At 41.0% G+C, this 14,119-nt stretch overlaps 1 protein-coding gene across 2 annotated transcripts in view; it reads left to right on the top strand.

Annotated features, from left to right (window-relative positions):
* tbc1d22b (TBC1 domain family, member 22B) overlaps nucleotides 1-14,119 on the top strand; it is a 129,944-nt gene that overhangs the window by 39,763 nt on the left and 76,062 nt on the right. For both annotated transcript variants that reach the window (XM_088640187.1, XM_088640186.1), the window contains 2 exons: nucleotides 1,698-1,826; nucleotides 13,442-13,507. In XM_088640187.1, the coding sequence (XP_088496313.1) occupies nucleotides 1,698-1,826; nucleotides 13,442-13,507 (195 nt within the window). The remainder of the gene's footprint in view (nucleotides 1-1,697; nucleotides 1,827-13,441; nucleotides 13,508-14,119) is intronic.

Below are 14,119 nucleotides of genomic sequence, written 5' to 3'. Positions count from 1 at the left end.
AAGCTAATGGCAAATGGTTTGACCATAAAGTCACTTTCTTGCCCCATGACGAGTGAAGACTCATTGCACTCCAGGCAGTGTTTTGGAGTGGGCATGCTCCCTTCTGGCCTTTCCAACTCTGGGCAGGTCAGAACTCCAGCTGAACCCGGAATCTTGCATCTAATGGCAAAATAAGGTAATGTTTCTGATGTCTGGTCCTGTGCGGAGAGAGGCGTGTCTGTGACACCTCTGCTGTCACTGCAAGGACCGGCTGCTCATACCAGCTCACAGATCTAATACACCGGCTTTGATTTGGAGTGTGCTTTACTTGAAATTTTTGTGGAGTTATCTAAATAGGAAATTTATTGATCATCTAGTTTTCTCAATGACCTTAATGCGCCATGCGTGCAATCCATTTAAAATAGAAAAACCACCAACAGCAAAGTCCATTTACAGTAATTTCACAAGAGGGATATGGAGATACAGTGCTGATATCAAGTAGCTAAGACATTCTTTGAATTAACTTGGAATTTAGAGCAGCAGTAACAATTTATTGTGGATACTAATGTTAATTATCTGCCTAATCATGTTAGCATACTAGCTTTGCCTTATATGTGCAAAAAGGTCTAATAAGAAGCCATTAGGCAGTTCTGTGTCCTGTGGCATTGTGATTAGCTGAAAAGCTAATGAATATTCATACCCATAATACATTGGCTAAGACACAAACGCATTGTAAGACATGTCCGGGCGTGATTAGCGATTTGGTAGTTCCGTGTACTGTACCATGCCTTCTTTGCGAATAAGTCAGAAGAATATATTTTACTCAACATGTATTTTGTATGTGCAAAGCTCACTAAATGATCCATGTGGATAATGAAGCCAGTATGAAATAGATGTATTTTCAAGTTTGCGCTCTAACATAAGCATATATACATAAAAAGCATATGTTTTCACATATGCAGTTTTTTGTGTCAGTTAAAAACTAAACTCAAGATGAATCTTTTCAGTGGAAAGTCTCTAAGCCCCATGTGCACTTCACTATATAGATTCAAAAAATATTCTTTTGGGGATGTAATGCTTTTTCATATAATGTGTGTATAAATACAGTATGTGTGTGTTCTTTTGCCAGCACAACAGATTGAAAATAGAATTACTTTAAAAAATCATCAAAATGTTAATGTTAACAAACGGGCTGTTTCTTATCTGTGCACTCCAGTCCCACTAGAAGGCAAAAAAAATCCTCTTTGCATATCTCCATGTACTTGCAAGGGACTCTTGCGAAATGTATCCATTCACTCATTCATTTGATCAGTTAGCCAATCAGTCATTGACGCATTTTGCTCTTTATTTCAAAATGGAGGGACAAAAAAAACCAAGGAACATAGTAAAATCTGAAATTCCTTTTACCTTTGTGAGCTGGTGTGAGTTCTTTGTGAGATTACGTCTGTCTGCTGGTGTCTGAGCTGCGTTTACGTTGGCACGGCTGTTTGATGTCAATTCCAGTGATTTTGGGATTACTTTTCAATAACGGATTAATTCTGTAAGTGCCTTTGGCTGCCTGTGCCCAGACTTTGTAATGCATTACAGTGTGCGATAGGGGAGGAGGGGTGGGAGAATAACTGATTATACACTGTGTTTACTGTAAACATCCTTGGGAGCAGAAGGCCATAGGCTTGGAGTATTAACCTTAATGCCTGAAATATTCAATTTCCTCACAGGGTTATCTGCCTGCAAATATGGAGAGGAGAGAACTAGTCCTGCGACGAAAGCGAGAGGAATATTTTGGCTTCATCCAGCAGTATTATGACTCCAGGAATGATGAACACCACCGAGACACCTACAGACAGGTACGGTCCCAGGAGTGTTCCCCCCTCTTTCCCTGAACTCCCTTCCTGTTCAGTAACTTACTGTTTCACTCTCAGCGTTTCTCCTCAAACTGCAGGCCTTCAGTCAGTACAGTTCCATACATTGTTTCGAGACCTTTTCATTGATAGTGCCGGCACTTGCAAGTCAGGCAGTTCAAGTTCTTGATTATACTCTGAAATATGCCGCCAAGAAGCGTTGCAGAAATCTCTGATTGTTTTTCTGCTTTAAGCCACCCTGTTCCGACTTCTCCCAGTTCTCTCACTCAGCCATTTGTCCTCAGACACACTGTCAGACCCGTAGGGCCATACAAGTGAGCTGCATTTGGAGGAGTGGTGCCTCTCTCTCTCCAGGAGCCCAGTAAGTGCCAGGGGCACTGTTGTGAGGCAAGCTGTGGACACTCTGCCTGATTGAGGTCCCCTAAGTGCACATCATACAACTATCCCAATAGTGCGCTGCTGCCTGGGTAATCCTGGCCCTAGTGGGCTAAAGACACACCCCAGCTCAAATTGTATTATAAGGTTCAGCTGGCACACTCATTAGGTCCTTTTCTGGATGAGACACATGGGAGCTCTAGAAATGTCATGTTTCATGGTGGAAATAAATATTCCTGCATGGCCCTCCCTTTTCAGAGAAGCACAGGGTGCGTCAGCCTTATGAAGGACATTCATCATGGTTTTGAGTGCTAGTCAGGCCCACAAACTGCTCTGTTTCACATTAGTGAGACATGGGAAGTTACAAATTTATGTGTCCATGGGGGGCATCTCAGCTTGTGAAGGCCCTGCTCAAGGACTCAGGTTGGGCTCTCTAGTTCAGAGGTGGCTGCTTCTAATCCGGGCTTCGCCACTATCCAGCTGTGAATGGGATTTTTCGTGGGATGGTGCACATTTTACTGAGTGTCGGCTTCTGTGAGCATAAAGTGAAAATGAATAGATGATAACATGAATAATAAATCATTAAGCTTTACGTTGCATTCATAAATCTTGTTCATTGTATCTTTTATATGCCACTTTGCACATCAGACTTCTGAAATTTTTGGAATAGTTTAAGTCCTACTTCAGTGTCAGCACGATTCTTGTGCTGAATTACTGCCGTCATGATCACTGGACAGGTTAGGGAGAAAATGGAGGAGTGAAGTGCTGGCTTTCTGGGATTTAATATGGACTTCCCCAAATTTATTTTGAATAATTTTTTAGGTATTGACGCGGATAATCACATGTAGAAAGCCATTTAGGAAATTCCATGTCATTTAGCAAAGGTAAGAATTTAGTAATTTTCCGAAAAATGCCCTAGCTATTAGAGAGAGCTGTGTTGGTCTTCTTTTCAATGTCTTAACCCTGCATTTTTGCTGGCAGTGATAAGAGAAGCAGAAGAACTGAAAGTGTGTGGGTTGGTTATATCTCTCCTTCGAGGGTTGTAGTCATGACCTCAACAGCTTAAGAATTAGGGTCTCCAGAAGAAGGGTTAATAGTTGGCAATTCAGACATTGTGGCATAGCCTTGCCCATCTCCTGGAATAAACAGAATGCCCTTTTGCCCTCTCTAGGGAGAAGTGACTTAACATTCATGCCTTGATGTACAAAGCTATTCCTCTAACTAACCGGCAAAACAAACTCTTGCCATCATTTTTTTTCCTCCCCTGAGATATTGTTTAATGTGTGGCACATAATCCTGCAAACATCGACTGCCTTTAAACATTTCCCATGGCCTTTTCTTGAACGTTTTACTGAGAACTCCTGCAGACCCCATAAATAAAGCATGAGCTCATATGTTATAAAAATTTGTACAAGTTGAATTTTAATTGCACATGTTAAATATTAGCCATTAGCTTAGGCTGTCTGCCCTGTAACTAATGTTAGGCACACGTCTAATCGCAGTGCACAGCTCCCTTGTTGATGTTCGCTTTGGAATTGCTGTTGTTTCAATGTGTAGTTCTTCAATTATTAAAACACATAATTTCATATCCAGGCTTTATGACAGAGGAACGTTACTGATTTACAATGTTTTACTGCAAACAAGAAATGTTGCTCGGAGCTCCAGGTTATGATTGATAAAAAGGTTAAGATAACATTTGCAAGTAATCTGAAGAAGAGAGTCTTCTGCTTGGAGAATTGCTTTTGTAAATTGCCCTTTTCTTCTCATCCCAGGCTGTTTTCAAATTGGTGGTTCTTGGCATGGCAGGCAATTACATCTCAGAATTGGGGTTTTCTCAGGTGGAGCCTCTTTTGCCTTGCCTCTGTTCCTCTTCTCTGTCATGTTCTCAGCTGTCAATGTTAAATCAGGGAGCTGGGAATTTCTCCTCATTCCTAAAGAGACGGATATTTAACTTTGACATTTTATGCTGTGGGGCAGCATGGTGGCACAGTAGTTAGCACTGCTACCTTGCAGTGTTGGGGTCCATGTTCTATCCTGGGTTTCTGGGAAAATAGACCTGTGTGTGTGTGTGTGTGTGTGTGTGTGTGTGTGTGTGTGTGTGTGTGTGTGTGTGTGTGTGTGTGTGTGTGTGTGTGTCTTCTCTGCGATGAACTGATGACCTATTCAGGGTGTACCCTGCTTTGCAGCCACTCCTTGCTGGGATGGGCTCTGGCTCCCCTGCGACCCTGAATTGAATAAAGTGGTTAGAAAATGGATCGAAGGGTGGAGGGATTTTGTGCTTTGTGACAGTGGCCCTGCACTTCCCAGTGATCTGAGGAATGTAGAAGGTTGGCAAGTGGAGAAAAAACTAAAAAAAGCCTGCACTTTCATAGTATTTCCTCTGAATGTGGAGCAGTTCCATGATTTCATGATTCCGATGATAAAAACAGTCTACACTCCAGTACAGAGATGTGTACTGTAAGTCTCTTAAGTAAGCACACTCCAATTTCCCTGTCTGCCACTGCAGAAAGGGTAATGTTGATGGACAGTTGCTTAAAAATACAATATATTAAGCCTGTATGACTAGGATGCTTTAACGGAATAAGAAGTTTTTGATAAATCATAATGTGACAGACTTTGCTGTCTACACTGTTTATTCTGTAATTGTTTCAGAACATCTACATAAAGGCACATAGCCAATGTCTCACATCAACACTTTGCTTCAGCTTTTTCTGTGTTCCTCCATGAGACTTGCCCTTTGACCACCTCGCGCAGATTGACTCCTGCCCATCCAGACGTTGGGTGCACCCACACCATAAAAAAGCTGTGAGAACACCTACATGGTAGGCTGGTGCCAGGTTAGTGGTTGTGAGGGAGAGAAAGATTGATGGAAAAGTGTTTTTTTCTCAGAAAATGGACTTAAACCTCCAATAGAAAAAGTCTGTACTTGTTGCAGCTTACTTTTGTAGAAAAGCAAATTTAGTGATAGATATTGACATACCTGTAGACTGAAACAGCAGAAAAGGCGTTGTGTGGTTCAGAGCTGCACTGACTAGCACTTTGTCTGTTAAATACTGTAGCAATTGATGGGCAGAAGAAGAGTGAGTTTTCAGTAAAGTTTTATTTATAGTAAATTAATTTGAAAAATAGATTTTTTGTATGCCTAATGAACTATAGAAATAACTTTTCTTAGCAGATACTTATGTCTGCTGGTAGTACATTTTTGTTGCGGGTACGTTCTCCTTTTGGGAGGTAAACCAGAGACATGAACAAATATACAAATGATAAAAAAAAACTTTTTAAGGCTGAGTTAGTGCTGCAGCCTGGTCTTTTCTGGTGGTTGTTTTAAAGGAGACCCCATTAGCCCTATACAATTTGTTGCATTAGGAATTCGTCTTTTCACATACCCCAGCTTGCTCTCCATGAGACACATAGACATACAGACAGGGAGAGAAGCCTGGGGTCAGAGTGCAGGGTCAGCTATTGTACAGCGCCACTGGAGCAGTTGTGGTTAAGGGTCTTGGCTGCGGGATTTGAACCGGCAACCTTCCAGCCACAGATCCTTAGCCACAGAACCACCGCTCCGCCCATTAGATGCTGACATCAGTACACTTGGAATTTCCTGTCATGTGTTAGAATGTGGAATATTAGATCACGTTACTGTGTATCACTAAATTTAGTTTTTGTGTCGTACAGACATAGATTACTTTATTTACTAAAGCTGGTGTCTCTAACCTTAAGATCATCTATTTCTAAAGACTGACAACATCTATATGTTATTGATGAATGAAGCTATTTGTTCATTTTAAGTAGTTTGTTCAGTTGAATACACACTGGTCCTTAAGGGCCAAAGAGTACTCAATTTATAGTCCCAAATGATCTCTATCTAAATTAACAAATCGCTGTCTTATCTGGTCACAATGAAATTGTTTCAGATCTTTAGGAATATGGTGGTTTAATGGTGACCTAAAAGAATTGCTGGTCCCTAGAACCAGGGACAGAGACCCCAACTATCTGCTACAAATGCAGACAGTTCTCATCCAATTTCTTTGAAAAGAGGAGTACCTTATCCTTTGAAGTCATTTGATAGATTATAGGAATCTCTTTTTCTGTTTGAGATATTCAGTTTAGGGCAAAGGAATGTAGAAAGAGATTTAGATCTCTTTATGTGTGGTAGATGAGTTCAGATTGAATGATATTACAGATACTACCTCAGCCTGGGTTCAAAGCATGCATTAATGCACACAATCACTTAGTTCTGCTGTGGGTCTCTACGCTACTGAAGAATTATTAAGTTAGAGTATATTAGTGATGACACAAAGCAGGAAGTGTTCTGATTTAAAATAACACTGGTTGTGGATTTCTTGATGACCGTGGCAGGAGTTTGTGTTAAAGCATGACAAAATCTTTAATCATTTATCAGATGTGAAAATGTGGCTTGTTCCTTGTTTGTAAGCTCTGTATTACTTTCCATTCACAGTGTCAGTAAAGAGGGAACATAACGACACATTCCTGCACAAGTGATAAAAGTTGAACTCCATTCCATTGGGAACATAAATCTTCATAACAAAATCTCTTTTTACATTACAAGTGATTATTTGTTTAAACACGTAATCAAGAAACATGGGCATATTTTATGAGAGGTGATTAAATTTGTATTTGAAGAGTTTTCTCTTTCTGCTTATTAAAGAGGTTTGAAATGTAAAGGATGACTTGGTATCTTCAGATCTGGGACACTTCTTTCTGCTTTGAAATCACTGAGCGCTATAGTACGTTTCCAATGGACTCATTACAATAATAGTTTTACACATCCTCAGTCTATTTGGCCCTTCCCAATCAATTTGTATTTATTCAGGAGGGTAGCTGCGTCAGCATGCGTAGGCTGCAAAGGAACAAGTAATAGGTTTATTCCATGCTGAAAAAAAGAACACAACGTTTCGGGCGTGGAGCCTTCTTCAGGTGTGAGAGAGACAAGGCAGTAGGCAAAGGTAATGTAGCGGGAGAACAGAGGCTGGGAGGGAGGAGGAGTGAGAGGCGGGAGCAGGGGACAGAAAGAGAGGCCAATCGAGAGGTGTGAAGGGGCTATGTCTGTACTACACAAAGACTACATTTAGTGATACACAGTAACGTGATCTAATATTTCATATTCTAACACATGACAGGAAATTCCAAGTGTACTGATGTCGGCATCTAATGGGGGGAGCGGTGGTTCCGTGGCTAAGGATCTGTGGCTGGAAGGTTGCTGGTTCAAATCCCGCAGCCAAGACCCTTAACCCCAACTGCTCCAGGGGCGCTGTACAATAGCTGACCCTGCGCTCTGACCCCAGGCTCTCTCCCTGTCTGTATGTCTATGTGTCTCATGGAGAGCAAGCTGGGGTATGTGAAAAGACGAATTCCTAATGCAAGAAATTGTATAGGGCTAATAAAGTGATGTTATGTTAAAAGGCAGGATGACACAAATGTTAAATTCTGTTTGCTGTACAGATTACAAACACTGTAATTTCAGAAAACATTTTTGTAGCTTCTGTAAAAATGAAAAACAGTCAAAAGTATTTCCGTAACTTTTGCTCCTTTAGCCAAGATTAGTCTTTCTGTCTACATTCCCAGGTGACGTAATTCGTTTGACTGCAATAGTATTATACATTCTTTGTTTTTAAAGGATTCTTTCAAATTTCCCTTTGCCCTTTACCAATCATGTCCTCCTTATAATCCCTATCAATCAAATGACTTTGTGGCTACCAACTGGTGTCGGTAGAAGGCAGTGCCTGTTACCTGTAAAGCGCTTTGAGTGGACCTTGAATCACGAGCTGCTTCACTTCTATCCAGCAAAACCATAACCAAGCTACTGTAACACTCTTCTGTTCAGTCTTGTGCTGTTGATGAGTTCGGGAGATCTAGTGAATGGTTGCCCGCAAGGAATGGACTTGTGGAGTTCCTGTTTAAGAGCATAAATATCATCAACACCTGTGGACTGATTCAGGTGGTAGTATTTTCAAATACTATACAGTACGTGGGAGGTAGAGCTACAGATTAATAAACTGGATCCTTATGGATCAGTGAGTCTCGGTAGCTGACTCTGTAGCTTTACCTTTTTGAAGGGCAGAAACATTTGAAGCATCTCTTAATTGCAGCTGACCCATATCTGAACTTGAGAGTGTCTTTGCCCATGAGCGAGCCTGAGAAATGGCTGATTGTGATGCACGGTTCTGCACCATAATGACTAGAGGAAACAGGGTGCTGCTTTTTATAAAGATGCTCATGTACAAATCGGCTTGGTTTGTGCAGCAGTTAAGCCTCCATGAAAATCTTCACTGTAATTTCACATGGCAGGAAGGACCGACAATTCTCAGAGGACAGACATCCTCTCCTGGATGAGATCGAGGACCACAAGATGTTCCGAATCCTCTGTCCACAGATGGAAATATGCCACTCTGTGGTGGATGCTGATGACGATGAGGATGCTGTACATAGTGATAAAGGAAAAGACAAAAACAAAAAATACTAAACAAGAACATACCGGATAAACTGTAGTGCGTCAAACATAGGCCCTAGTAAAAAGGTGAGTTTTGAGTTTAAATTTGAAGAGAGTGAAAGAATTTGTTTCTATAAGAGTCGGAGGTTACAGAAAAAACTCCAAAAGTCCAAGATTTACACCAAGTTACATCAAGCAAAGGACCAGCCTCAACTGAATGTAGCCTATAGCAGGGAGTACAAACATGAAGTTCAGAGATGTATGATGGAGCCAGATTATTTAAAGCCTTAAAAGTTAGTAACAACATCTTATACTGAATATGTGATTTTACAAGTCACCAATAAGGAGATTTAAGTGTAGGAGTGATAGGTTGCCATGGTCTGGTGTGAGTTAGAAGCCTAGCTGCAGAGTTTAGGACATTTTGTAAATTACGGAGAAGAGAGTTGGGGAGCCCATAGAGTAAAGAATTGCAGAAATCATGCCTAGATGTTATAAATGCGTGAATCAAGAACTCAGCATTGGACATTGATAGAAATTGCCTAATGTAGGCAATATTTCTAAGGTGAAAAAAGATGACTGAGTCTTACTTTTTCCTCATGGGGCTCAAAAGACAAGAGAGGATCAAGAGGGACTCCCAGATTCCTGACTACGGTAGACATACAGTATGAATGTGGAAGCCATCCATGATTACAGTGAAGCTCTCCATCTTTTCCAGCTGACATTTGCTACCCAACAGTGAGATTTCTGTTTGGAAACTATTTAGATTAAAGGAATTTAATGTCAAATAGAGCTCGATGTCACACAGATATAAGTGATAAGTGACAAAGATATGAGATCTGACGAGTATCATCTGCATAATGGTGAAACTGAAGACCATGTTTGTGTATAATTTAGCCAAGAGGAAGCATATAAATAATAAAAAGTAGTGGGCCCAAGACTGAACCCTGAGGTACACCGTGATTGACTGGGGCCATGGGGGATTTATGAGGACCAAGGAAAACAACAAGTCGCCAGTCAGATATGAGCCGAACCGGTTATGAACAATGCCATTGATAAACGACATCTCGGGTTCCATGTGTGTTTGTGGTGTCCCCCCTTTACCTCCTGCCCCATTTGTGCAGCATGGCAGTGCTGCTGGGGAAGGTGTAATGCAGAGGTTGTTTCACTGGAGCTGGAGCTAATGCACAGACCAGGACCATTGATTAGTGTTGCCTGAAAAGTGGATGGAGAAATACAAGAATAAAAGGATTATTGAGTGGGTTGAATATCTCCACTTGAGCAGAGGTGTCTGCGACTGGTTGAGGTGTCCCAGGAAATTCTTGCATCATTGGATTGTCATGTGATTGTTTGTAGTGAGGAGGTCAGGAGGAAAGCGCACTAAAAATGGTTAAAAACTTTCTGAGTGGCCTTTTGGATAAGTGCAGACTCAGGTGTTTTTTGGCAGAGCAGTAACACACCTGGGCCTATAAGCAGATCTTCGTGGTTAATAATTCATGGGCCACATTGTTTTTGGGTATGAGTGACTGAAACCACTTAACCACAAGTAGTAGCAGTCCTTCACTGCACAAAAGATGTTCATAGATGTTATTAAATGGCTTGTGAAATCACTGTGTCTGCCATTGAGCTAGTGCTGGTCAAAGTCCAGGTTGTCTCATAAATAACCTGGCACACAGACTCTTAAGTGCTCAGGCAGCTACAGTAGGCTTTGCAGAAATTGGCATATAATTGTCAATAAGGAGGATATTCTGGCTCTTCTCCCTGCATCTGTGCAACACAAAGGTTTTTATTAATATTGACAGACCTGCTTATATAGACATCATATCCCCCATTGAATGTTGTAAATTCAGGACCGCGTTAAGCCTCTTAGGTCTGTAGGAACCTAAGTCAATCTTCTGTAGGTCATTCACAGAAAAGGCATATTAGATAGGATATGACCATTATTAGTGAGTGAAATTTGGACTAGAGGTATTAAAGAACATCATAAAATATACAGATGCAATGAGGCCATTTGACAGATTTTGAGCATCCAGTTCTAAGCAATAAGTAGCTAGTTAATAAGCCTCTCATAAGGCCTAATTTAAAATACTGTGAACAGTTTTGGTCATCACATTATAGAGGAGATATTGCTGCTTTGGAATCAATCCAGAGAAGAGAAATTTGATACATTGTAGGACTTAGAGGAATGTCCTATACCGACAGGCTTAAGGAACTGAACCTTTATAGTCTTGAATAGAGAAAACTAAGAAGGGTATTCTGATATAAGTGTTCAAAGGCACTGAGTAAGTCATCGCAGTAGACTTCTTCAGAGCCAATAGTGAAACATGAACCAAAGGACATATTCGGAAACCAGATGGAAGTACAATTAAAACTGAGAGGAGGAAGCACGTCTTTAGACAAAAGGTTGTGGGTGTCTGGAACAAGTTATGCGGCTGCGTTGCTGAAGACAGTACCCTAGTGTCCTTTAAGAAACAGCTGGATGAGATCAACAGTCAAATTGGATAGATGGCCTCTTTTGTGTAGCCTTTCCTATGTTCTTAAGAACGTCATGAAGATCGTTCTTGAATGACCCCCGATTCTCACCATCCACAGTGTGACGTGACATTTCTTTGCATAACCCATGCCTGTTTAAGGAATTGTCTCTGTTTCAGACCACATCTTTTTAAGCTTTGGAATTTTAAACAATTAACTATATTACTTATCTTACAGTAGGTTCTCCATCACCCCTTCCCCAAAGAAACAAACAGCTGCAGCAATGATGTGCAGGGATGGGCAATGCATACATTTTATGTTCCTTTCTCCTAGCTGTCACTTATTTCGTGGTCAGTGTCCTTTGGGTCAAATCCATGCATTTATTTTCTCTCCTCCTGCTTTCTCTGTATCTCTGCCCTATTCCACAGTCACAACTGTTTGCTGTGCTTTTCTTGTGTGGATGAAAAGCATTGTATATTTGTCACAGTGTTTTCAGACAGGACAGGGGCTTGGTGTTTGGCATTCATTTGGCTCCTTGTCAGCAGGTGAGGTCACTCATCTAAATTCATCTTCTCCTCTCTCTGGACAGTTCAGACTAAAAACACCTCTCTTGCTTTTTCCAGAAAAACTTCCATCTAATGTCTTTGTAGGGAATAAGGAGATGGTACCTTAAATTTGTTTTCAGCTACACCTGAGAACTCAGTTTTGAAATATCTGCTTTCTTTACCTGGAAGGTTTAAATATTTATTGCTCACCAAGGGTTTGAAATAGTTTATAAATATTCCAGGAGGCTGTTTGAATGTGAACTCTACAGAGCTGGTGTCAGATACATGGTGTAAAGAGACTGAACTCAGCCTCAGTAATGTATTTCTTACGTGTTTCTTTCTGTAATGCTGTCCTTAGTGCTCCATACAATCTCTCTGTTGTTCTCCCTCTGTGAAATACAAATTAATTAAAGCCCAGTGTTTCGGCTCTCGGCATGATTTTTTTATATACAGGTGAAAATGGAACATAATTAAAAGACGATCCAAAACATGCACTAGATCCTCTGCAAAGTATCTCTTTTGTCACCGCAGAAGAAAATGCGTTTAGCGGCAAAAAAAACAAAACAAACAAAGCAAAAAGATGCTGTGCCGCTTGTGTGATTATATATCCTAAACCCAAATGAAAAAGGGAAGAAAACATATTTTACAGCATCTCATTAATGATTCTGAGCAAAATCGATTCCCTCACAGCCTGTAAATCTCAAGTTAATGGTGCAGGGTTGGTGTTCGATAAGTATTGCAACTCCCCCTTTCCTTTGTCAAATAACTTACAGAATAGCTATCAAGTTTATTTATGTAGCATTTCAGCTTTATCATAATGGGCCCTTTGTCTGAAACGGGCAGCTAATATTCCAGAAAGCTGTTTTTCTGGGAGTGATGTTCATTTTGATGAATATGCCGCCTAGGAGATGTTTAAACAGTCGCCCTCCCATCAGGCAGCTCTTGATTCCTGGTTTATAATGGGAGCGTCTGAGTGCAGATGGACTGGGGGGGGTGAATGGAAGACGAGCTAAAGCGATTGTTATTTCCATTGATATTTCGAGCATTGATGGAAAGCCACACCGTGCTTATTGAAATTAGTGCCGCCATTCACGGCTCCAGAAGTAATTACCAAAGAAGCAAAGGACAGCTCTGCCTTTCTCCCCTAGATGCCCATTTCTAATGCCTCTACAGCGGCGCTCAGAGTTAAACACATCAGGCTTCCCTGAGCTTGTTGAAAAGAGCATCAGTGTTTATTTTCTTCCTTATTGGCCCAACAGTTTTCTCTTCTGTTGCTTCTTGAACAAAGGGGAAAGCACAACAGCAAGGAATTAAGCACAGTCTTTCCTCCATATACCACCAGTTCAAATTCAGAGGCAAGCTAATCACTAGATGACAATATCATGGCATAGCTATAATCTGGTCCACCGAGAAGAATTTTAGAGCTACTGTCCATCATACTGACTGGGAGTGGCCCACTCTTTTTGAATTGTCTTAATCGGCTGCATGGAAAAAAAGCTTGAGTTCAGCTTCCGGAGATAGAGCTCTTTTATTTGCCATCATTTTTTTTTAAACGTCATTAATGTTTAACCACATTCTCATCATGCAAAATTTTTAAAGAGGTTTTGGGGAGCCCATTTGAGCTTTGGGGTTCCCCTTGCAGTGGATTCTCCCTCCTCAATACTCAAAGTAAAGTTGCTTTCAGCTGTTTCCTTTTACAACCTCTTATCTTGCTCCACATGTGCTGAATTTCACAGTGCCTCTTTTTTGTTTCATTGCAGATTCACATTGACATTCCCAGAACAAACCCATTGATCCCGCTCTTCCAACAGGCGTCCGTTCAGGAGGTGAGTGTGTGGACCCATCCCTTACAGTGAAGCTTAACTAAATTTGCCCAGCCCATATTGCACACTTGTGCAGACCCGTTTTTCCAATCCAAGCTTCTTACCATTCCCCAACACCCTCAGGAAGAACTAGAGCATCACAAGCCAATTAAACACTACAAGATCACAGAGGTCTGCCATTTTAAAATGAGCACACATGCCCCCCCCCAGAAAAAGCTGTGAAATAGCCTGTGATTCCTGCAACCCATCAGCATCACTTAGGTGTACATATCAAACTTTTCAACGAGGTGACACTTTCAGATGCAGATGTTTTTGCCTACTCCATTTTATGCTCAGTGTTTTGTTTGCAGTGTATTTTAAGTTATTTTAATAAGTAATGTCTTTACAAACATGATTGGATATCAACTGTCTCCTCAGCCAGGATGTACCTGCTAACTGGACACTGAGCAATATGAAGACTTTACGGCCAGTAATGTTTGTTGCAGCACAGTGAATTCAGATGGGGGTGATGCTGTGACATTCGTTGGGATTAGTGTTGGTCACAAATAGTGCTGGTCAAATCTATACATTTTTGTTGCTGCTGAGAGTCCAAATAGGCAGCCAAACAGTGTGTTC

The sequence above is a fragment of the Lepisosteus platostomus genome, chromosome 7 (genome assembly GCF_059453375.1).
Source record: "Lepisosteus platostomus isolate fLepPlt1 chromosome 7, fLepPlt1.hap1, whole genome shotgun sequence".
Classification (NCBI taxonomy): Eukaryota; Metazoa; Chordata; class Actinopteri; order Semionotiformes; family Lepisosteidae; genus Lepisosteus; species Lepisosteus platostomus.
The sequence above is the reverse complement of the archived record's forward strand: the minus strand, read 5'-3'. Positions and strand labels throughout refer to the sequence as shown.